Here is a 24,594-nt window from a genome sequence, read left to right on the forward strand (position 1 = left end):
TCCCACCTGTTGCACCTCCCACTTGCAATTCTTCCTCAATCATCTGCCTTCCCAAAGCCAGCTGAGCACTATGATGAAAGCACCTATTGCTTTCCATTCTTATTTGAAAATCAAATTTTACTGGGCAAAACGTTAGAGGACTACATTGGGAATTTTGTGTTTTTATTTCTGCCACACGGCCACATACAATATACAATAGAGTGTATAAATCAGAGCTTGGATGACCAGAGGCAAAGCTGGTGTTGGGTCTAGGCATAAATGTCATAGCTTTGGTATAATATCCCTTTGGTTAAAAACTATTGTCCTGGAAGCCATAGTTTTTTTATATCGCCCACCTTTCAATCAACTCTGGTTCCATAGAACTTTTTCATTTTTACCACTACAGAATAAAGCTGTTCTATGTATTTTCTGGGGGCAAAGCCAGATGTCCAGATTAAAGTGCAATCAGTCCTTGAACCAACTATATTCTGCTGTCCCAAGCGAAATCCCTTGTCATAAAAAATGGAAAGCCTGCAAATCTCATGGTGTTATTATTTCTGATTACTAACTAGATCTAAAACTGGGAAAATCTGTCTCTCCCGGTTAAACTCAGCCTGCTGCGAAGTGCAGTGCTAGTACTGTGCTTTAAACACAGGTCTAGTGTTCTTTCGAAAGGCGGCTCTTCCTGCTTCTATAAGGAATTAATTTGAAGACCTGATAAGCTTCTCATAAAAGCAATGGCCAGGCATTATGCAGGGTGATGACTCAGTGGAGCATTTGGAGTGCTAAATTGTGTCCATGACACAAATTGTGTGGAGAGAAGATAGAGAAACAGAGCTCTGAAACTGGAAGAACAACAGCTTCAGCTGTAGGCTGGGAATTAGACTGAAGCAATATTATGAGGCATGTGATATAAAAACAGTTATAAGGGCATGTGTGTGCCATGGTTAGGGGGACATGAAAATGAGCTCTGGGATTCCTGTTAAATTCACCAAGCTTTGAGATATAAGCATCAAGACAAAGCAATTGCTTTCTTTTTCTTTTTTCTTTATAAAAGCCGTGTGCCTTCTAGTTAAATCCATTAATTCAGTATAATGTTACTATTTAATTTGTTAATGTAAATCTATTCCTTCAACCCCTTTTGAAAAGAATAAGGCCTGGTATGGTCTTTTTAAACAAGGACTTAGTTATTAAAAATGTCCATCCATCCATCCATCCCTTTGTTGCGCATTTCATATCAGTGGATCTGAATGGCTAATACAGAATTTGAAAACTTGCAGTGCAGTGCAAAATAATAATATACATATGATTGGACGATCCAGATTTCCTTCAGGTAGAGGAGAGGTTTTCTGATTATTGCTTGCTCATACAACATTATGGCAATATAAAGCATATCCTTATTATAGTACTACTATGCCAACACAAAGATGATTGGATTATTTCTACAATTGCTTCTGATCAAATGGCTCAAGTGATCCTTAGAAAAAGTGTCTGTTTCCTTTATCCTGCCTTCTAATTGGTCCCAGATAGTAAACAATCAATCTTGATTATTGCATTTCCCCAGATTATTCAATAAGGCTCAACACAAGTCAAACACACTCGGAATATTAGAAGAGAAAACCATCTTTATTTTTATTATTGTTTCTAGTGTAAATAGAAAGAGACAATCTTTAATATTTCCCTGTGCTTACAGTTTGGTCCACAAAGAGCAAGAGTGCTAACTGGGCAACGATATTTTGCCCCATTATTTAGGGCTTGTGGGTCTGCACTGTGGAGTAGAAATTGATGACTGATATTTTAAAAAAATAAAAACAGGTGGGGATAGATTGCTTGATCAGGTTTGGCACTTTGATAGCCTCAAAAGACTTCCTGACTGAGAGACTGCAGGTTATGGTGTTTTATTTTCCTATGATTATGGTCAAAAAAACCCTAACAGTACAATTCATAAGGAATACAAAACAGCAAACAAATCAGCACACAAGAGGAGAAACATCCAGGATTTAACCAGGATTTACATAAATGGGGAGGGCAGGAAAAAAAAAAAGATTTCTAGCCACCATTGATGTGACAAAGAGATAAAAACTGAAATGACCAGGCAAAGAAATGATAAGCTAAATTAAATAATTAAATAAACCAACCATAAGCAGCCCACTGGATTGGATGTTGGTACAACTGAGGAACAATCGACCTTCTGCTGCAAATAAATAAATAAAAAAATAAGAAAAATCTCAGTTCCACATTTTTATGGCTTCCAGGACTCAAAGGATATCCATTGATATGTGAGGGAATCTTTTTAAAAATGCAGGTGAGGAAGCAACAGCATGTAGACAGCTGCACAAAGGCATCTACACCCATGGAGACCCTAGTTAATAGAAGTAGATAGCCTTGGGAGCCACTTGGTCCTGGCCTTTACCTGGGGCATCACTTTGGTGGATTTCCAGCAAAGGGAACAATCCAGTGATCTAGTTTTTGCCCTGAGTGGGAGGCATATATCAGAGAATACATTTTCAGATAAGTAAGACAGCCATTTAATCATAAGCGTACATAAGGGCAAAAAAAAAAGCCCTTCAGATTCTTCCCGGAGTCTACTGAAATCATAAAGCTTCACTATAAATGTGTGTTTGTAGAAAGAAGAGTGGTTCCAATTTCAAGACTGTCAAATAAATACAATGAAAGAAAGGCGATCAATATTCTGTTTTAGTGTCATCAGAAGTGAAGCCATACGAGAGAATAAAATGACTGCATTGTGTGCTGTTCAACTGCTATATGCTTGGCACCCATCCTACAGCCCATGACAATTAGTGCTTCCAAAGAGGCTAAAGTCACAGTTCTCACACCCGGCTCATTCAAGACAACCAGAGCAATTTGGTTGCTTGGCACTGTCCACTTTCTGACAGTTTTAGATCAACTGCTAAGTGTGTTGAATTCTCGCATCAGGCGGCAGCTGTTAGCAGAAACTTCCCGAAGAAGCAAAAATGTCTGGCTTCTCAATTTTGATATAAGGTAAAAGTAAAGGTTCCCCTCGCACATATGTGCTAATCATTCCTGACTCTAGGGGATGGTGCTCATCTCCGTTTCAAATCTGAAGAGCCAGCACTGTCTGAAGACGTCTCCATGCTCATGTGGCCTGTATGACTAAATGCCAAAGGCGCACAGAGCGCTGTTACCTTCCCACTAAAGGTGGTCCCTATTTTTCTACTTGCATTTTTTACGTGCTTTCGAACTGCTAGGTTGGCAGAAGGTGGAACAAGTAACGGGAACTCACCCCGTTACATGGCACTAGGGATTCGAACCACTGAACTGCCGATCTTTTGATTGACAAGCTCAGTGTCTTAGGCATTGAGCCACCATGTCCCATATAATTTTGATATAGGCCACACCTATGGATATTTAGAGCACGCAGTATCATAGCCCAAAGATGAGGCTATGACACATCATAGATCTGTTGACAAAATGTGGATTCATGCCTGCATGGACTTCTTTTTAAGCCCAAGTCATTAAAAGTGATTAGGACCGTTTTGATAATAATGCTAGTTATAGTAGCATCAGTAAAACTAGTCCAACAACAGTAATTGGGACTGGAGCTACCATCACTAAGCAATGCTGTCATAAAACATGATGTCATGTGGCTGTGCTGCTTAGTGATGGCAGGTCTCGCAGTCTCCAGTTTTTAAGTGAGGACTGTGCAGGTCATTAAGTGAGGACCTCATGTGATTGTGACTTCTGACTTCCTGCCATTTTTCCCAATGTCTTTGCTTGTGGGAAGCTGGCAGGGAAAGTCCCAGAGGTGATCATGTGACTATGGGGATACTGCTCCAGCCATAAGTATGAGGACTGGTTGTATCATTTGCTCAGTGCTGTCATAAGTTCAAAGTCATTGAACAAGTAGTCATTAAATGACTTTTTTTTGTCCATCAATATTTCACAGTGATAGCCAAATGACTAAGGAAAAATGAATCTCCACGTGAGGAGTTCAACCATGTGAGAGGGCACTGATGGGTGATGTCCTTCAGCAACAAGAGAGGACTGCTCCTTTCTAATGCTGACCCTGTTTTGCCAAACTGAAAATGTTGCTGCTTCTCCCTTTGCCTTGCACTCAGAAAAGGCTAGATTTGTGGAATTCTGGTACCATCCAGCATTTTAAAAAAGTTATTAGCTATTTGATCTGTCATAAAATAGATAATCTATTTGAATAAAAAATAAAGATGCCAACCAAGCATCAGAAGAAACACCTTAAAATACTACTGCTGCTAGTTCTACTTTTTTAAAAGGATCCAGCAATTTTCCCTGAAAACCCTAAAGTATTCCAAAACAAGAAAACAGTTGGAAAGTGCATTCCTCAAGCACTAAAACTGGGTGCGTTTGAGTTCGGTCCCACAATTGAGATTTACAGCAGTCCCACTTGGAATCGTTTAAATCTTCCATATATATATAAAATAGGTATCGATTAAATGCATTTTCAAGTTCAGCGCAGACGCTTTCTTCAGCATAAAAGAAAACAAAAATATGTTGTGGCTGCGTGAGAGTCTAAGCATTTATACTCCAATCACAGAGAAAAGCATCACTGGAGATCACTAGCACAGGGACACTGCGGTTTATCCCCTCATGTGGATTTAAAAAAAAAAAAAATAAAAAAAACGCGGGACCTTTTAAAAACAAAAATCTCCAAATAACGTTGCGGGAAATTACTTTAAAACGTCTAGCACGTACAGGCCTACATTCCGAAACAGAAACAAATTCTTTGTTTAAAACGTGTCTCTAAAACGAGGACTGACGGCTGGGGGTGGGAGTGAGAGAAAGAGAGAGACAGGGGCAGGCGGGCGGGAAGCCAGAAAGCGGCCCCGGCAAAAGGCGGGCGTTAGGACCAGGAAAGAGCCGCGGCGGCGGCGGCGGCGACGACGGCAGCAGCCCGCCATCAACTCAGGGCAGGGCTGCGTCCGGGGCAATTAGAGCTGCGCCAGACTGCGCCGTGCAGCGCTGCTGTCAGCCTTAATCTGCGCACTGATGGGCAGCCCGAAATCCAAGCCGCAGCCCACAGGAAGCATAAGCAGTGAACCCATATTGCTTTGACAGTTGCACTCATCTAGAAATAATGCAAAACACTACTTAGATGTATAGGCGGCGACCCTGTGCTCTAGGAAGAAAACAATCTAATGAGGGGCTGGGAACGCAGCGCGCCGCCTGCACAGAGACGAGCGGGAGCCGCTTCCGCCCGCTTTTTACAGCTCCTCGTAGCGGATCCGCTGCGACCGTCGCGTGGGAGCCGCTTTGCCCGAGCTGGTTTTCGCCTCCATCGCCTCGTGGAAGAACCGAAAGATCGACGGGTAGCTCTTCCAGGAGGTCAGCTCGTGCCGCTCCGTCCCTGCAACACAGAAAAAAGAGCACCGCGTCACTACCTGAGGGGAAACCCGGGAGACCGGCGGGGCTTGGGGTGGAGAAGAAGCATCCCCCGCCCTCGGCAGCAAACTGGGAAAGGGTCAAGCTGGGAAGCGGGAGCTACGCGCGGGCGCCAGCAGCACCACCAAGCCTCAGAGCGCGCACCCGCCCGCGTACACACGTGCAGAAGACACGCGCTCTTTGCCAGCCAAGTGCCTTCGCGGCGGCGGGGAAGGCAGACGTCATAGTCTTCCCTAGGCGATTGGGTGAATTATGAGCAGAGAGGGCAGGAAAGAGTATGGCAAGATTTGTTAATCCCCCCCCCCTCAAATTCATGACTTCATCTCAAGCCAGTTTCCAAAGCTGTGTCCTCTCGCTCCTAGGTTGTGCCAAGGCAGAGAATGGAGACAAAAATTCAGCACCACAGGTTATGAACAGAAATTTTCCTCTTTAGTGAGGATACATATACTGGCTGGCTGCTTGTTACTCTACAAAAACATCCAAATCTTTCCCAGTGGCGTTGCTGTTATTTTTCTATGTCTTGAATGGAAGGGGCTTTCTAATGTGCCTCTTTGCTTGCCCTTGTATGTATAATACTCCTGCACTGTTGCTCTCTCCTAGATAAAACTAACATAGTAGGGCAAGAAGCCTACTCTGAAATGGCTTTCAGAGTGAAATGGTGAGATTTGGTAGATCAGCATCTAATCATAAGCCCTCCTGCAAAACACTCCAGTCACTAGGTGCCCTGCAAGAGTTGAGAGTCCTTCCTGGATAACGCAATTATGCAGAGATGCTGCTGGGAAGTCTCAGGATCCCAGGCTTCTGTATGATACTTTAACATTGTTAATGATAATTCTCCACTCTGTAATAGTAGGTCATTGCTATGGTTACTCTACAATGGTGCAACACTTTGCTTTCCCTTCAGCTATTCGCTGAGACCTGGTAACCACATTTGTTGCCTAGCAACAGTTTTGTGAGAGTATCACAATCTGGGAGTTACAACAATAAAGGACATGATCACCCTGGCCTACCCTGAAGGAGAGCTAGCGGGAGGGGCGGGGGAGAGAAGAGCTTGGAGTCTCTGGAATAGATGTGATACATAAAAATAGATCTTGAGTCCCTACCTGGATCACACCACTGGTGTGATACTTGCATATAATTATAAAGGCAAACCCTCTCTAGAGGCATCACTACAAAGACCCTTCAATAATGCAGGTACTCCCGACCAACCCCAGCAAAGGTCTGCTTTTCCGCTACATCCTTTTAACACTTAAGGCAGGTCACTTCAAATGAGGATAATTCCTTCACAGATATCTTTTATAAAAGGCACAATTGCAGACAGGCTTTTTTTTTAGACAAAGAACTAGTGTCACGTAGCAACCTTGGAGATCTTATTTAAGAACCCAGACAATTATTTGTCACCCAAATAAAATATAGATAATGCTTGTGTAAAGATAACGTCACTTGTCCATCGGCCACAATTATATCTTGTGATTTCAGTAAATAGATTCTGTCAGTATAAAGATAAGTAACCACTTTGACTCCTTTTAAAGCAGGTTGTCCTATCAGCATCCTGTCCTCCCCACCCCATTTTATGCTCCATTCTAATTATTTAAACAGAACACATAGCCAATCAATGCTTCCAATCAGAGATCTCTTCCATTATATATGTTAGCATTGAAGGGAGTTCTTGGTTATGGAAAACATTTTCAACACTTTTTCTATCCTTCAATAATACACACCACCCTTCTCCACAAGAGAGCTATAGCTCTCTTAATTTTTCTCTTATCTTTCTGTACATTCATTTGTAAATGCAAGCTTTTATTTACATGAAATTACTTGCAGGTGTATTTGGATATTATATTCGTTGCATCCATCTTCCTTTGCAAATGCATGTATGACAGGAAAATAATGGGAAAAATCTTTGTACTGATAGTGGGCCCATTCCTTCCTCTTAATATATAAGCTCCGCCTTTCCTCAGAAAATATCATACATTACTTATGCTTGCTAGTGTGACTGAAACTATGATCAACCCATTAAGGTTTTTACTAGGAACTTCTTACGCTATCTCTCCAAAACCAATTCAGGCTTTTGAATCTAGAGGGAACCAATGATTCAATAGGCTAAAGCAATTTTAACTCTCTCCTCATTGTCTCTTATCTTGTAACAATCTTACTGATGGATGAACAATTTCCCTTGTGGAAAAATCACTACAGTGGTTTTTTTAGTTTCTATAATTGTAATGCTCTGTTACTTGACTAGGATTGCTGTAAAATTTTAGTCCTCTCGTCAAGTATATAAGTGCTAGTCCTTTACATTATTTTGGAACGGTATTTTGCTCAAAGATGTACACAGAAAACTCTCACGAAATAAAGGACTCATATATTCATAAGACTACATTACAAAGCGCATGGTATCTGTCTGTTTATTAATTCAATTACTTTTATAAGACTGCTTGACTCATACATTATTGTTCTGGGAAATAATATTTGGAATAATAATTTATTCTAAATTATTATTGTATTCAGTATAAAAATTAATCCAACATAATAACCCAAACAGCATCTATACACAGCCAAAGCTAGGAATAACCATCACTGTCTTCTTCATACAGTGGGTTCAAATTCTGGCTCAAAGCATTGGAAAGTCTTCACAACTCCGTGGAACTCAATAGCTATATAATATACCATTATATTTTTTTAAAAAATATGTGATAAGAATTCAAATGAACTATGCTGCAGGCAAAAGTCTAACTCTAAGCAGCAGTAGGATTCCATAATTTCATTTCAATGAAATTAGAAATTGTTATAATAAATATTAAAAATGGAATACTATGCTAGTGTATTAAATTAGATATTTGTCCAGAAAACATAAATCCATAAAGTAACTTTGTGATTTTATGCAAGAATCCTGCTTTGCTATTTTTGTCTGATGATACCAGACTTTGTATGGAGAATGCAAAAAAACTTTCTCGGAGGAAAGAAGGTGGAAGTGGAACATAGAGTACAATATTCTACTGTGTTTTCTTTCTCTTTTTATCCTATAAAAAAGAAGATTCATGTAGTATGAATTCCTTCCTGTTTAAGTTTCAGCATCCAACTCATTAGACGTGAACTGTACAGTTTTGGGCATAATTTAGAAGCCCTTCATTACTGAAGCCTTATTTATCATTGTGCTATTTTAACTATTTTGACAAAAATTATTGCATTCCGAAATGGCTTAAAATGTATTCTTCAGAAAAAGCATACATTAATATGAGTTTTACTAGAAGCAATTGTTTAGAGAAAAAAGGCAATATGAAATATTGCTATCAAATGGATAAAAATATTTCAGTGCACACTGAGCAGTCCATGGGATAGTGGTGTAAAACCAATATAAATGTTCTGTGAAATGTGCTGCAATGAGGGGTACTTTAAATGAATGTACAGGAGAATGCCAAACCAACCTGCAATGCTATCGACACTGGCTATTAATGCAAAAGCTGATACTGATTTATAAAGCAGTATTACAAGCAAAATATAATGGTAAAAATAGTTAAAGTCTGTAGAAAAAAATTAAGTGAAAAGAAAATGGCTTCTTATTAATTAAACTAATTCAAGGGAAATGTTTTACTATTAAGCAAAGAAGTGATATGGGAAAAAGAATATGACTCCTGTTTCTCCTGAGGAAAATCCCACGCTGACCATGTGCAGCACTGGATCACTGGATTTTATTCTAAATTGATTCAAAATGGATTTCATTTAAATTAAAGAAATTAATTTTTTATCAAAAAGGAATACATAACAAATGGATCTACTATGTTTAACATAAAGAAAAGTGATACTGACGAATAGAGTTTGTCCTATGTAGCTGTAGAAACAGTCTTGTATGAAATTGCCAAGTAGTTATTGTATCAAGGTAAAATTATATATGATTTTTATATTTAATATTATATAAATTCCATATATTTTAAAGATTATTCTTTAATAAACTTAAAAGATAATTTGTTCTACAAAATCTCCCTTTCTTTCTCCAATAGTATTCTCAGTATTTCTTTTAGTACTAAAATATCTTTTACTGTGAGGAGTAGGAATAAGGCCCCTATAATTGCAGACACTCTGCAGAAAAGATTCTTTCTAAAGAACTTTATCTACTTTGCCTAAGATCTCTTTTCATAAATTATCTTTTACTGATTTTATTGTAATTTTTTTGTTTGATTGTTGTGAGCCACCCAGAGTTGTTAGGAAGCAGGCAGCATACAAGTATAACAAATAATAGTAATCATTGAACCCTTGTTTCAGATTACAAAATGTACGAAAACCTCACTTTTCTATAGAAATTCAAATACACAAAAACATTTTTAGACTGATACATATCAGTTTTGCTATTTGCAAATAGTAAGCATTATCAATAAATAGGAATCTACAGATAATTGTAGATACAAATTCTCAGTAACGTCAGGCTCTGCCAAGTCAATGAAATTCATTTCAATTTTAAGATACTTGTTACCAATAAATATTATATTTGATATAGATGCAGAAAATGTTGCAAGATAAACATTATTACTTGATGAGTAATAATCATCAAGAGAAAAACAAATTATTACTTGATGTCAGAGCTTGTAGAAGGACTATTTGCAAATTTGAAAGCACCCACAGCTTGGATGTGAAGAAGCTGATAAATTGCTGAAGAAGATTTGGAGAGTGTTACAGAGGTAAAGATATTGGCAATTTGCAGAGAGGTAGATTATGTTGTATCCTGTAATGTTCCTATCCTTTTCCTTCCTGAAACCTTTTATTTTTAAGCCCCGTCTTTAAAATATTATGGTATTCATTTGATGACTGCAGAAGTTATATGAAAGCTACGATTGCCTGATGAATTGCAAAGCAGATTTGATGAAGGGATCCCCCCCCCTCAACATTTAGAAACTTAATTATTTTTTTCAAGATCTCATCATTACAATTTTGTGGCAACTGACAATGTGCACCCAATTTTACGACTACTGTTAAGTAGATAAAATAGCATGAAAAACAGTGCTGGCAGAGTTGCTTGGTGAAAAGAATAATATATATTGTATGTGGCAATTTAAGGAATGTTAGCCTTTTCAGAGAAAAGGTGAGTAAGGCGTAAAATTAAGATGCTAGTAGTGTATGCATAGGTAAGTATTAGTTATGTCAACTGTAGATCTATTTAGCATTTCATATATCATATAGTTATTCCCATACTAGGCAGGCATTGTCTCATATTTCAGATCTAATGGTTTAGGATTATTTATTTATTTACTATTTTAAAAATGCAACCTTTTTTTATATTATTCCCTTTAATAATATCCATAGAGTGCTATTACTGTCGCTCTCAGACTCCTCCAACTAAAAAAATAAAGCTTTCAATTCATCTCTTCATAAATTCATTTCAACAATTAATATATTTGATCTTATGTTTACTCTACTTTAAATTTATCCTTTTGATATGGAGCCAACATTAGACATCCTTCTAGATGAGTTCTTCAGTGACTGTTATAAAGTTATTGACATGTCCCCAATTCCAACTATAAATATCTTGCTTAATAAATCCAAAAACTGACTTTGCCTCCTCAGTGTATAGAATTGACTTTTCCTTCTTTGTACTTGCATCACATTGGTAGCTTATATTCATCTGATGACTAACTAGTATCTAGGTATCACTTTTCCCCCTTCAGTTTCTGCCTGATTAGCCCTCAGTTCCAAATGTATGATGACCTAACACACATTGAATTTTCTTTTACTTTTATTATTTCAGTTCACAAGCTCATCTGTTTCATTCTGTATAATTTTCTGATCCATCCCTGCACTGACAATGCTTCCTAGCTCAATATTAGCTGCACATTTAATAAAAACATGTCTATATCACTCTCTCCCTAATTTTAAAATAATGAATAAACTAGATTCCACAATTATTACCGAGATAGTTTCTTGAAATATCAAGTTTACTTGTTCAACTAAATGCCTGTGTGCACTTTACATAGCAGCAAAGTCTTACGGCTATTTCTTATATTATACTGTACAGTTATGCCTTCTGTAATCTACGACATGAGATTGAATGCATGCATTGTATAATGCAAATTGACAAGAGTTGCCACTATAAAGAATTAGATTATAACTGGAGAAGGATTTATATTTTAATACCTCATAGACTTGTATTTACTACTGATATAGCTTGGATCCTTAAAATACTTGTAATACCAGCAGGCTATCAAGTGAGATAGGAATATTATAATCTAATCTGCCTTAGTTGAATCACGTTTGTATAAGGATTATATCTATTTCTGAATCTAAATGTTATAGTTAACCAGAATATTAACAATGGTACAGATTTAAGCATAGTGAGTCTTCTGAACAGATATCTATTTCTCGTAAAGTAGGGAAAATTCAGCACCTTTTTGGATAATATTACACTAATTCTTTAATTGAGAATAGTAACTAACATACTTTCCTCTTCTGTGCAAATGTTAAAAGATACAATTAACCCAATGATTTTTTTTAAGCTGACATGCTTAGCTGCAGCAGCTGGTTCTAAAGCTATTCAGTCTTCAAACATTATGTCTAATTTTTGGTAAAACATTTTATGGTTTCATATGTCCATATAGTTATAATTAGAACTGAATTACACAGCAATTAGTGCCTCAAGTTCCTTTTACATTAGATAGACAAGATGTTATCTTACTTGGAAAGTTCACCAATAAAATGGAATTATGGAATGTGTATCAGAGATATAGATAAAGCCACCGCCCTAGTATTAACTATTGATACCTTGGGGGCCATTCAGAATAAAAATTGATAGCATCAAAGGCAGCATCAGAATTGTAACCACTGAATAAAATAAATCAGAAATGAGAATGTTTGACATCACACAATGTTGCCTGTCACAGGGGATCATTTGAAAGATAAATATAGTGATAAATATTAAGGTCATAAGCAATTTACAGATCAAGGACAGATCTGAGGCACAGTAAACATTATGTACAGTTGGAAACAGGGTTTTTTTCTTTTCCTCCATGCCAATATTTGAATTTGAGAACAGAATTCTCTTTAACAATGCCAGTATGAATGACAAGGATACTCAGGATATATTGCCTTTTGTGGAATTACAAAGGATCAGTGCATAGACTGTATATTTGAGAAGTGTGTGAGAAGTAAACAGTTCATTCATGTATAGTTTTTAAAAGTATATTCCTTGTTAGAATATGATGAAACACTAGTTTTCTGCAGAGGCTTATGTAAAGTTTTAAAGCACATTATTTTTTCATTTTCCTTTATTGTTTTCTTTCTTGATGTGAACATCATACATAGCAAAATATGTTTTTAATTTCATGTTCCTTTATTATACTTTCTCTTAAGATTACCAGAGTGCCATAGATGATGCTACTAAAGATCCAATTTGAAGTAACTGTTAAATTGCTGGCCTAGAAAACAGGAGGCTGTGAGTTCTAGGCTTTCCTTAAGAATGAAAGCCAGCTGTGTGACTTTGGGCTAGTCATTCCTTCTCAGCCCAATTCACCTTATAAGGTGATTATTGTAGGGAAAATGGGAGTCAGGAGTATTAAATATGTTTTCTGTCATTAGTTGACTAACCACATACATAGATAGACAAACAGAGGCAGAGATAGTTTGGTGTAGTGCCAAGATATTAGGCTAGAAACTGGGAGACAGTTGAATTCTAGTCTTGTCTTAGACACAAAGCCAGCTGGGTGACCTTGGGCCGGTCACTTTGTCTCAGCAATAGAAAGGAAGGAAGGCAAAACCACTTCTGAAATCTTGTCAAGAAATCAATGGGACTTCTATGAATGTAGTAGGAAACACTATGTAAAACTATCGAATAAATTCTTCTGAGGGCTTATAAATACAGTGATTCAGCATGTACTTTTGTTGTAAATTAATCAATATTTTGTGTAACACCTGAATTTAAACTACTGTTAATATAAATTATTATATAAATCCTAGTTTCAGATACATACTGAACTTATTCAGTTAAAAACAGAAGCAAAAATGTTTATCTTTTCAAAGTCATAATGAAATTAGAATAGAGGATAGAGATGTAGAGGTATAAAGAAATAAGTCAAAGATGGAATGCAAAAAAATGTCAATAAGGTAATTATGCTTTGATTCTGTTTGGCATTAAGGAGAGAAGGCACTTTGATAGGTATTTAAGACTCAGATTTTTTAAATTTTATATTCCATCTATATTATTTTTAGCCCTACAACAATAAAATAGGGTTCTTATAATCCTTCAGTTCTGATTCCTGACTAGGCCTACCTTGAAAAGCTTTCAGGGGATGTTGATCAAGACTGAACTTTGTCTCTATAGCACTATAGTTTATTTATCTATTTATTATTAAATTTCTGTGCTACCTATCTGACCTAGGTGACTACAGTTCAGTTTTAGATTTAAGAAAGTCATTCTGTACCAAACCTACATACTGTACACTGTGAAGAAAGTACATTTAGAATAAAAGTTATGAAAAATTCAATGCAATGTAACTTTGACTATCAATAGTTAAAGGTGATAAACTTTTAACTGATCTAAATATGTATTTTATATTTGAGACTAAACATTACAAACCGGCCAAGTGTCAGTAAAGCTATTACAATTGTTACCAAGGAAGGAAATATATTCTCCATCAGTATAAATTGGACTGCTAGATAGAGAATTAAAAAAATCCTCCTGTGGGAAAATGCTATTTACTGTTTTATAAATGTAGGCCTATAAACAAGCAGTTAATGATATGAAAAAGGAGCAGTTCTAACCATTGTCCAAAGTCAGGTCAGAAAGGCCAGTCAGGTCAAGCGGAGAAGAAAAAAAAGGGGAAAACAGCAGTCTAGACTAAAGGTGGACTCCTGCAATGTGCTCTACCTGAGGCTGCTTTGAAAACTACTGAGAAGGTGCAGCTGGTCCAGAATGTAATGGCACAAATAGTGATGTGATGCCTTATTATGCCCATGTGATATCATTATTCCATGAGCAACATTGGTTACCAATAAGCTTCTGGGTGGAATTAAAATTGTTGCTTATTAATTCCAAAGCCCTAAATCAGGGGTGTCAAACTGTGAGGACAGATCATCACGTGACGTATTGCAACATTTCTCCCCTTTGGTAAACTGGGGCTGGGCGTGGCCAACACCTGATGCATCAGGCCCATGGGCCATGAGTTTGACACCCCTGTCCTAAATGGTCCAGAAATGGTATAGAGTTTACTTATCTCAGAAACTATCTGACTCCAATAGTATCTGCCCTTTTTGCATGATCTGACAAAGTAAACTTAATTAAACAATGTCATCTAGCAAAATCCAGGAAGCAAGTCTTCTCTGTTACTGTACCTGCCCTATAGAACATCCTCTCCACCCTATTCACTTTAAACAAGCCTTCAAAACCTGGATCTTTCCTCAGTCTTGGGCTGAGTGTCATTGGGATCCTTTAAAAGAGGAATATATAAGTGTAAGTTATATTTTTTATTTGCCCCTATGAGCAACTGCTGTCCTTTTCTTATATGTTATTGTTTTCTATTTGTTTTCAATTCCGAGTCATTCTGAAGTCAGGTGGTCTAGAAATTTTATAGATAAATAAATAATAAAGTCAGATATTTATGAATAAAGCTAAAATTACAGATAATATAACATGTGAGTTGCTAGGAAGCATACAGTACATACATATACATATACATATACATATACATATACATATACATATATAATATGTAAATTCTATTTTATTTTATTGAAAGCTGTCACACTTTCAGAAATAAAATTAAACTAATTATTCTAACAAAATAAAAGGTAAAGGAGTCCCTGCAGATTTTACTTTGCTGGTCATTGCTGACTGTAAGGGGCGATGCTCGGCTCTGTTTCATTGAGCCAGCGCTTTCCAAAGACATTTCTACAGTCATGTGGCCAGCATGACATCATGAAGCATTGTTATATTTCCACCAAAGTGATACTTATTTATCTACTCGCATTTACATGCTTTCAAACTGCTAGGTTGGCCTTTTGCTTTTAGTTATAGAAGAGGATAACTTTATTGTATATCAGATGATTTATATCAATACAGTGAATATTAAGAATATAGATCCTCTATTGGAAAGATCTTTGGTGATCTGGCTAATCAACATTACTAGAAAAGGTAAGTAATAATTATCTAGTCTATTATTTTATGAATAGTGATCATTCCTATGGGTCAAGAACACCAATAGTGTAATCATAAAGCTAATAACCTTTACTTTAAGAAATTTACATGAGTGTTTCTCATAAAAATATTGCTTCTCCTAATTTAGAGCCTTTTGAAATATATTATTTATAATTTGTAGGTAATATAAAGAGGGATTTCCCATATAACTTAATCAATAAACCTCTGTCTATTATAATTCAGCATGTCAAGAGCAAATTCTGGGTAGAAATTGTAGTTCAACAAATGAACAAGTAGCATACATTTTATGTGCAAAAAGGCAGAGAAATTATTATCTAAAATTACAGCAGTTTCATATAACATAAATTAATCTCACAACATGGTGTTTTTTTTCATAGATTGCAGTCTACCTTTTTTGTTTCAATTTAAAACGTAACTAAAAATATTTCCTATTTCAAAAATAAATTTCAAATAGAAGTTGTTTCAAATACAACTAATATGAAAATTAAGACGTGAGGGAAAATATTCATTGCACTGATAGTCAATGCTACATGGATCAACTGCAACTGTTGCCATCAAAAACAAAACTTTATTAAACAAAAAGCATCTATCTATCTATCTATCTATCTATCTATCTATCTATCTATCTATCTATCTATCTATCTATCTATTTAATTTGATTTATATGCCGCCCTTCTCCGGAGACTCAGGGCGGCTTACAATGCGTTAAGCAATAGCCTTCATTCTTTTGTATATTTTATACAAAGTCAGCTTATTGCCCCCACAAACTGGGTCCTCATTTCACCTACCTTAGAAAGGATGGAAGGCTGAGTCAACCTTGAGCCTTGGAGAGATTCGAACCAGCAGAAATTGCAGGCAGCTGTGTTAATAACAGGGTGCACTAAACCACTGTACTATCAAGGCTCTTTTTTTTTTTTGTCTTGCTACAAATCTTTCTTCTTTACTAAAATGATATTTTCTCCTTTAATTTTAAAATAAAAAAAATACCAATCCACTGATGGTCATTTTGTTTCTCTATTTAGGCAAGGAAATATCTTTGGGCGGGTCATCCAATGGATAACAAGTTATTTAGCATATTCTAATATGACAAATTTACATTTCTCTCCATATTCACAATGTACACTACTTAATGTTTTTTTCTTAGTTATCTTTTTTTTAAAAAAAAATAGTGCTGTGCAAATGAGAAATAATGGAAACCAATACTAGTCTATCAAACAAAACACAACAGTAACACAAGGAAATTGAAACTAATAGTATCTATCAATGTAATTCCTTTGTGAAAAATAATCATTATATCATCCCATTTCCAGCATGTAATAATGGAATGAGGGAGAAAAACGTAAACAATTTATATTTATTCATATTTCTTTTATATCTGTATAAGTATAACCAGTTAAAATCTTCAACAGAAACATGCACTATGTCTTAGTTAAATGCTATAATCATAATGTGTTAGATTTGGAACATTTGGTTTTCCAATTATCACTTTCAAGTCTGGAAAAAAAAGCTAATGACTAAGAGAAGGATCAAAGAGTTCCCATTTATCTTCATGTTTCTGAATAACAATACTTGATTTTTTTTGGTTAAAATGATTAAGATGCTTTACAGTGAGATATGATAGTTCTTATTTTTGATTGCTCATTGACTATATGCTACATGAACATTAAATATTACATACCATATGTTGTGATTTACTTTTTATTCTAGCTACATATCATAAAAATCTGAAAATTAAATTTGATTTTAATGAGACATAAAAACAGATTGTTATTGGACCTGAACAGCAGCATTGCTTGATTTGGATCATGTGGTATGCCATAACAGAAATGATGCTGCACTAAAATAGCTGGCTAGAATTGCCACCTTGTATTATTTTAAAGTAAATTACTTTTCTATTCTATCAGAGCTGAATTATGTTATGGTATATGTTACATTATGACTAATGAGGACAATGAATTGGTGACTAAGGCTTCTCCACTTATATGTGGTTCTTGCTTAATTTACCCTAACTGGGACCAGAATTTCCACTGCTAAGTGAAATGTTTGTTAAGGCGAAATATCATATGACTGCACTGCTTATTGATACCGTTATGGAAGTCCCAGTTATGGTCATTAGACAAGGACTGCTATTGTTAAGTGTGGATCTCACACTTCTCCTGTCCTGCTGTGCTTGCCTTTGGTTTAATTCTTCCCCCATCTGTTTCTATTTGGCCGCTCTCCACTGCTATAAGCTTTTTTCCGCTGCCAATAAGGTGTACCTAGCCAAGGCAGTTGCTGGCTCTTTGTAAGGCCTTTGTACTGCCTCCCCATGGCCATGTGGGTCCTTGGGGAGGCCTTGCATGGTATTATGGAGGCCTTTACATAGGTCTCACACAGCTTTGCACAAGATCAGCTGCTGCCATAGCCAGGTATGCTGCATCAGCAATGGGGGGAAGAAGATGCCAACGGTCATTTGGCCAGCAATGCAGTGTGCAAGGGAGCCAAAAAGGTATTGTGGGGGAGGGGAAAGGCAGGGGAATTGAAGCTCGCATTGCAATAATAAATATGGCAGGTTGCCAAATGCCTGAAATTTGATCACAGCCATAACTTTGAAGATTGGCCATAACTAGCATTCATTCAGCACCATCATAACTTTCAACAGTCAATGAATGGATGGTTGTTAAGTGAGGACTACATGTAGTACTTTTTCTTCTGTGCCAAGAACAGAAAAAGAATACAATTGTCTGGCTCTTGCAGTTCTAGCAAACATTTAGGTAGCTTGAAGATGGTTTGAATGTGCTTTAGGAAAATCTCCTTTCAGTACTGTTAGATGATGGCATAATTGGTGTAATAGCATACTTACTTGGGTCATAGCATGCTTACTTGGTGCCAACTGTTGAAATAGCATCATTTTGAATTGATACAATGTCCTAAATAATATAGTTTGATATGCTGGAAGGAGGCATTAGGGAAAATGCTGCTCCAGTTTTGAAATAATAACTTGTTTTAAAAGGGGACCAAATTGTAGCATCCATGCTGTGCCTCTGGCAGCTGCCAATACTGTTGGGTGAGGATGCTTTTCCCTGACTACAGATCATTCCAGGATTATTTATTCTTGAAAGAAAATGATCAGGAGAAGTACTTCAATGTAAAAGTGTATGCTTCAACGGAGACCTTAAAGAAAAATACTTTAAGATACATTTCAAGATATTTAATTTAATTAATATATTTTAAAGTCAAAGTAGGGAGATTATGCATGCTTCCTCAACAGTGTCACTGTGTTCAATAGGGCTTACTCACTAATAAGTAAGTATAAGATTGCAGTTTAAACCAGACATTTGCTTTCAGATCAGCTTATGTTTGTAAAATCCGTACTGGCTATTCTATCTTGTACTAATGGTATTCACACATAGCCCCAATAGCATGTCAGAGACACAAAGGATTTGGAAATATTACTTGGAAAAATAGATCTGTATTCCATGGCTTATGAAGTTTACAAATTTCAAAATGCTTTTTAGCTATTATGATCACTATGAAATATTATGGTGATAATATATTCAGTCTAGCATTGTTGCTCTTTTTGTTTTAGAAATCAAGATATTTTAAAGTACCTATCCACTATATCTTCAAATAATTCTTATTTAATTCAATAGAATTTACTATTGGATCAGTATTTACAAGGGATTATACTCTTAAGATTCTGAAATTTAGAGCTAAAAGATAGAGAAGTGTAGCCTATAAATAATCACATACATTTGAGTGCAATTATCACGGTGAATAAAGTTTTGTATATAAACAAATCTGCTAGTTACCTATGGTATTTTTACTTTGTCATATAATTATTTCATGTATCTCTTTTCACAGATGTATAAAAGATATTTGCAAGAAATTTGCCACAAAGTGTTTTTAATATGCTAAAAGGATATATATTTTTACACTAAATACCATAATAATAGATATAAAACATATTTGTATTCACAGTAGCAAATATCAAATATCAACTTGTTACTGTACAGTCGATATTATAGAAGTAAGATATCTTTTATTTTAATATCAAAAGAGTCAGGATCCTAAAAATTACTTCAGATAGCAATATAAAATAGGCTTTTCATATCCCAATACAATTTTACATATTTTTCCTGTAATTTGCCATATTACAACAAGTTTTGAAAACATATTTGCTTCCATTTACCAGGACAATATAAAATAATCAGAGTTAATGTTATATTGTATGTTGTTTTAGTCTGAACCTTCTGTATCATTTTATTTTTTATTTTTTGTTTTTTATTGATTTTTGTTTTGTTTTTGTACACTGCCCAGAGACCATTGAAGTTTGGCAGCTGTAGAAAATTTAAGCAAGCAAGCAAGCAAACAAACAAACAAAAATATAAGAAATATAAGTCTTTTGTATAAGATATATATAAAACTAATTTCTTTCGAGTCTGGTTACAGTTTAGGAACTTTAGCAGCGGTGAAATCCTCTGAAGTCTGCTACCGGTTCTGTGAATGTGCTACCGAGTGTGTGTGCATGTGTGCCTGAGGCGCGCCCACGCAGTGCTAAAAAAGGAACATTTTGAAGCCTTCTGAGTCTGCAAAGTTAAGTAGAACAGTGAGGGAGGGAATCCACTGTGCCACGCGATTTAGATTAGCTAGAAAGCAGGAAATCCAATGATTCTAGCTAATATAAATTGTGTATCACAGCTGATCGTTGCCCAGCTGATTGTTGGAAATACCGGTTCGCCTGAACCGGTAGCATTTTTTACTACTGGTTTGGAAGAACCGGTCCAAACCGGTAGCATTTTACCCCTGAACTGTAGTAACACCTCCCTAATGAAATAGGTATTAACATTTTAAGGCATATAAAATATAAGCAAAATGCACATAGACAGACATAGACACACACAATCAAAAGCAAAGCAACCCATGAAAGTAAAAAGGATAAAAAACAAAAAAAAAAAAACAAAAAGGAAAAAAAGGTAAATATATAATTAGATACATAATATTATTGTAAAATACCAAAATCTATGCCAAAGAAAAATATATTGTTTAATTTTTTGATTAGTAAATATACTGCCTTTTCCAGATGGATAAATTATACTTTTCCAAACACCAGCCCTTAATATCTAAAATAATATCGCATTTCCAATGTCTCAGTATTGGTTTTTTTTTTAGCTTATCCAATCGCACAATGCACAGTAAACCACGATTTTCACACAGAGATTCCAAGGCTTTGGAATATAATTCAACATTACATTAACATCTCTAACATTTAAAGATTTATCCGTATACTTACTAATGTACGTCAAAATATTATTTCAGAAATTCATAGGTCCATTTTAAATTTTTACTTCTTCCACAAAGGAAAAACCAATGTTCATCCTTTCAAATACATTTTTGAGAAGTTTAAAACACTCTATGTGCAATTTTTAATGAATCAGAAATTTATTAAAGCTTCAGTGTTAATATATCCATAACTAGAGACCTTGTAGCTTTTTCACACTGAATTAAATCAATGCATATTCAGAAGTAATGTATCATTTGCATAGTTTCTGACTGACACCAATCCAACACAAACCTTTTAAAACTCTAACTGCCAAAAATATGAAGCAGACCTAAAGGTATATTAGAATTTTGATTGGTCAATGGCTGTAATAAAATAATGTTCCTGCTGCTATTATTTCAATTCAATATTAGAATTGAAAAGAGTAATTGGAATTAGCATTCCAGTAATAGCATTATCTTATGTTGTGTTTATGAGAAGGAAAGTCACATTGTGTTCAATGAGAGTTTTGACCAATTATGGTATTTATAGTTACATTAACTAAAGAAAATATTTCTCAGTTCCCGCACAGGTACAATCATAAATAGCAATAACACTTAAGACTCATATACCACTTCACAGTGCTTTACAGCCCTCTCTAAAACTAGTATTTGTATACACTGAAAAACTGAGTAAGAAAGATAATAGGCCTTTAAGTATTCCTTCCTTGTTCTGTGGACCTGATATTCTTTTATCTTGTTACTTTTAGTATATCTTGTATATTACACATATATACGTATGTATCCTGTATTTTATGTATATGCTGAAGGAGCTCATTTGATTCCAGGAAAGAGATCCTAGACATAGTCAAAAACAAAAATGAAATATTGGCTTGGTATGTGTACTAATTAAGGGGGGAGAGGAAGAAAAACAAATAAATATTAGAAAAAGAACTGAAAATTACAAGTATCACAATCAATTTTCTATCAATATCAGTGTTGCAGCCACATAAGTACAGTTTTGGAATAATATACAGGACATGATACAGAAAAAGAAACACCGAGTCTGAAGTCTATTTCCTAACACCTTTTCTTGAATAAAAGTCTGTGCCACTTGAGATTTTAAAAAGTACAGCTAAAGAGTTATAAACATGCCATTGGTGATGATGAGCTTGTTAGAAATGAATTCTTTTTCACACATATATGTACCATATTCATTAAACCAATAGGTCGAAAATTCAAGAAATAATGAAGCAGATTTTTTTCACAGAATATTAATTGAATTCAAAAGTGTAACTCTAGGTTTAAATAGTTATTAAGAACATTAAGCAAATTGATGGAAGATTATTATTATTAATTAGAATAATTAAATTGATCATGTTTATTCTGAGACAGTCTCTAGCAACTAGTACCGCTAAAAAAAGGTATAGCTCAGTAGTGAGTTTCAAAATTTTTTACTACCGGTTCTGTGGGTGTGGCTTGGTGGGTGTGGCATGGGAAGGATACTGTAAAATCTCCATTCCCTCCCCAATCCAGGGGAAGGTTACTGCAAAATCCCCATTTCCTCCCAATCAGCTAGGACTTGGGAGGCAGAGAATAGATGAGGGTGGGGCCAGTCAGAATTTATACTACCGGTTCTCCAGAACTGGTCAGAATCTGCTGAAACCCACCTCTGGTATAGCTTTAATATTCTATTTCTGCGTCAGTTTATTTTCAGCAGAACTGGATTAAGTGTAAGGGCACACTTGGAATATTGCATTCAGTTTTGGTCGCCACGATGTAAAAAAGATGTTGAGACTCTAGAAAGAGCGCAGAGAAGAGCAACAAAGATGATTAGGGGACTGGAGGCTAAAACATATGAAGAATGGTTGCAGGAACTGGGTATGTCTAGTTTGATGAAGAGAAGGACTAGGGGAGACATGATAGCAGTGTTCCAATATCTCAGGCGTTGCTACAAAGAAGAAGGAGTCAAACTATTCTTCAGGGCACCTGAGGGTAGGACAAGAAGCAATGTGTGGAAACTAATCAAGGAGAGAAGCAATTTAGAACTAAGGAGAAGTTTCCTGACAGTTAGAACAATTAATAAGTGGAACAACTTGCCTGCAAAAGTTGTGAATGCCCCAACACTGGAAATTTTTAAGATGATGTTGGATAACCCTTTGTCTGAAGTGGTGTAGGGTTTCCTGCCTGGGCAGGGGGTTGGACTAGAAGACCTCCAAGGTCCCTTCCAACTCTGTTATTCTATTCTATTCTAATTCAGATGGACAAAACCATTATTAATATGTTTTCAATCAGTAGGACCTTGCTTTTGGCCCAGAATAAAAAAAACATAATAACCTTGACCTTGTCCATGAAGCTATAAAATTTTTTTTTTATTGAATACAATATCCAAAATTCAGAACAACCCAAATATAGGAATATATACCAGAAATAGAAACAAAAGAACAAAAAACAAGAATGGGAAAAATAATGGTTGTGAGTGCAAATTTGTTTCTTTTTCAAATCCTCTAGTTCCTTTTCTCTGACATACTAATATTCAGAACCTGGGAATTTTTGTCAGCTTAACAAATTGTTATATTATATATTATATCTTCTTCTTTATTGGCATTCTAAGGTTGACCCAGAATCAAGATGACCTTCCTGTATATTTATTGATTTATACTCTTTTTTAATACATAATTACATTGCATTTTTTTTTAATTTAGAGGTTTGCAAAATATGGATTTACATGATGAGACAAGTGGTACGAGGGTGTGAAATATCACACTGAAGCAGCTACAAACAGAATACCTTATAAGATATTCCTAATTTAATGTATGCTAATGTAAATGATATTAAGCTGGTCACAGCCAGTTTGAAACAAGAATGTAGGTGGTTGTAAAATAATCCACATTACCAATATATGCAGTATAGCAATATCTATTACATTGTTATTCAGAAATAATTTTCATGCTTTCATTTATTTAGAACTTTGGGCTAACTTTAGCATGTATATTGTACATAATAATATAAGTATCTCTGTATGAGCCACGGTGCATGAGTCATGGTGGCGCAGTGGTTAGAGAGCAGTACTGCAGGCTATTTCTGATGACTGCCGGCTGACTGCAATTTGGCAGTTGAAATCTCACCAGGCTCAAGGTTGACTCAGCCTTCCATCCTTCCAAGGTGGGTAAAATGAGGACCCAAATTGTTGGGGGCAATATGCTGATTCTGTAAAATGCTTAGAGAGAGCTGTAAGCGGTAAAGCGGTATATAAGTCTAAGTGCTATTGCTATTGTATTCTACAGGGAGGATTTTACTTTAAATGGTTTTTTGGAACCCTCAAATAGTATTTTTAAAAGGTTGGTTAGCATCCTTTCTGTGCTAGAAAATTTTGCTCTCTTTGCCTTCTACACAGACTTTACAAAAGTGGTAATGAACTTCCTTCAATAGGACTCTTCACAACTAACCTCTTTAACAGAAACTTTGAAAAGTCAGATTCACAGAGTTGGAAGGGGCCATTTACTTCCTCATCCAAAACAAAGCATCTTCAGCAGATGGCTGGCTAGTCTCTGCTTGAACACATATAATGAAAGGGACCTACCATTTATCTGGACATTTGGATCTACTATTTATTTGCCTCGAGATATATATATTTTAAAAAATTCAATTAGATTCTTCCTTCTTCTAACTTATGCCCAGTATTCCAGTACTGTATATTTTGGAACAAAAGAAAACTAGTTTTGATAGTCTTTTGACAACCTTTTGTATCTTTGAATTGTACTACCATATACACCTTCAGTGTTTTTCCCTACAAGGTTAAATATATATAGATATTTCAATCTCTCTTCATAGGATTTAGTTTC

General features: G+C 35.7%; 1 protein-coding gene across 3 annotated transcripts in view; it reads right to left on the reverse strand.

Moving 5' to 3' along the window:
* The window catches only part of ARB2A (ARB2 cotranscriptional regulator A), a 231,421-nt gene that overhangs the window by 10,021 nt on the left and 196,806 nt on the right, over positions 1–24,594 (reverse strand). For 2 of the 3 annotated variants that reach the window (XM_087885891.1, XM_060690615.2), the window contains exon 11: positions 1,587–5,341. The exons of the other annotated variant lie outside the window; for it this stretch is intronic. In XM_087885891.1, the coding sequence (XP_087742017.1) occupies positions 5,199–5,341 (143 nt within the window). In that variant the 3' untranslated portion in view covers positions 1,587–5,198. Of the gene's footprint in view, positions 1–1,586; positions 5,342–24,594 lie in introns of those variants that run through there. 3 annotated transcript variants of the gene reach the window in all.

Source organism: Pantherophis guttatus, chromosome 2, assembly GCF_059756535.1.
Source record: "Pantherophis guttatus breed Tessera chromosome 2, ASM5975653v1, whole genome shotgun sequence".
NCBI lineage: Eukaryota > Metazoa > Chordata > Lepidosauria > Squamata > Colubridae > Pantherophis > Pantherophis guttatus.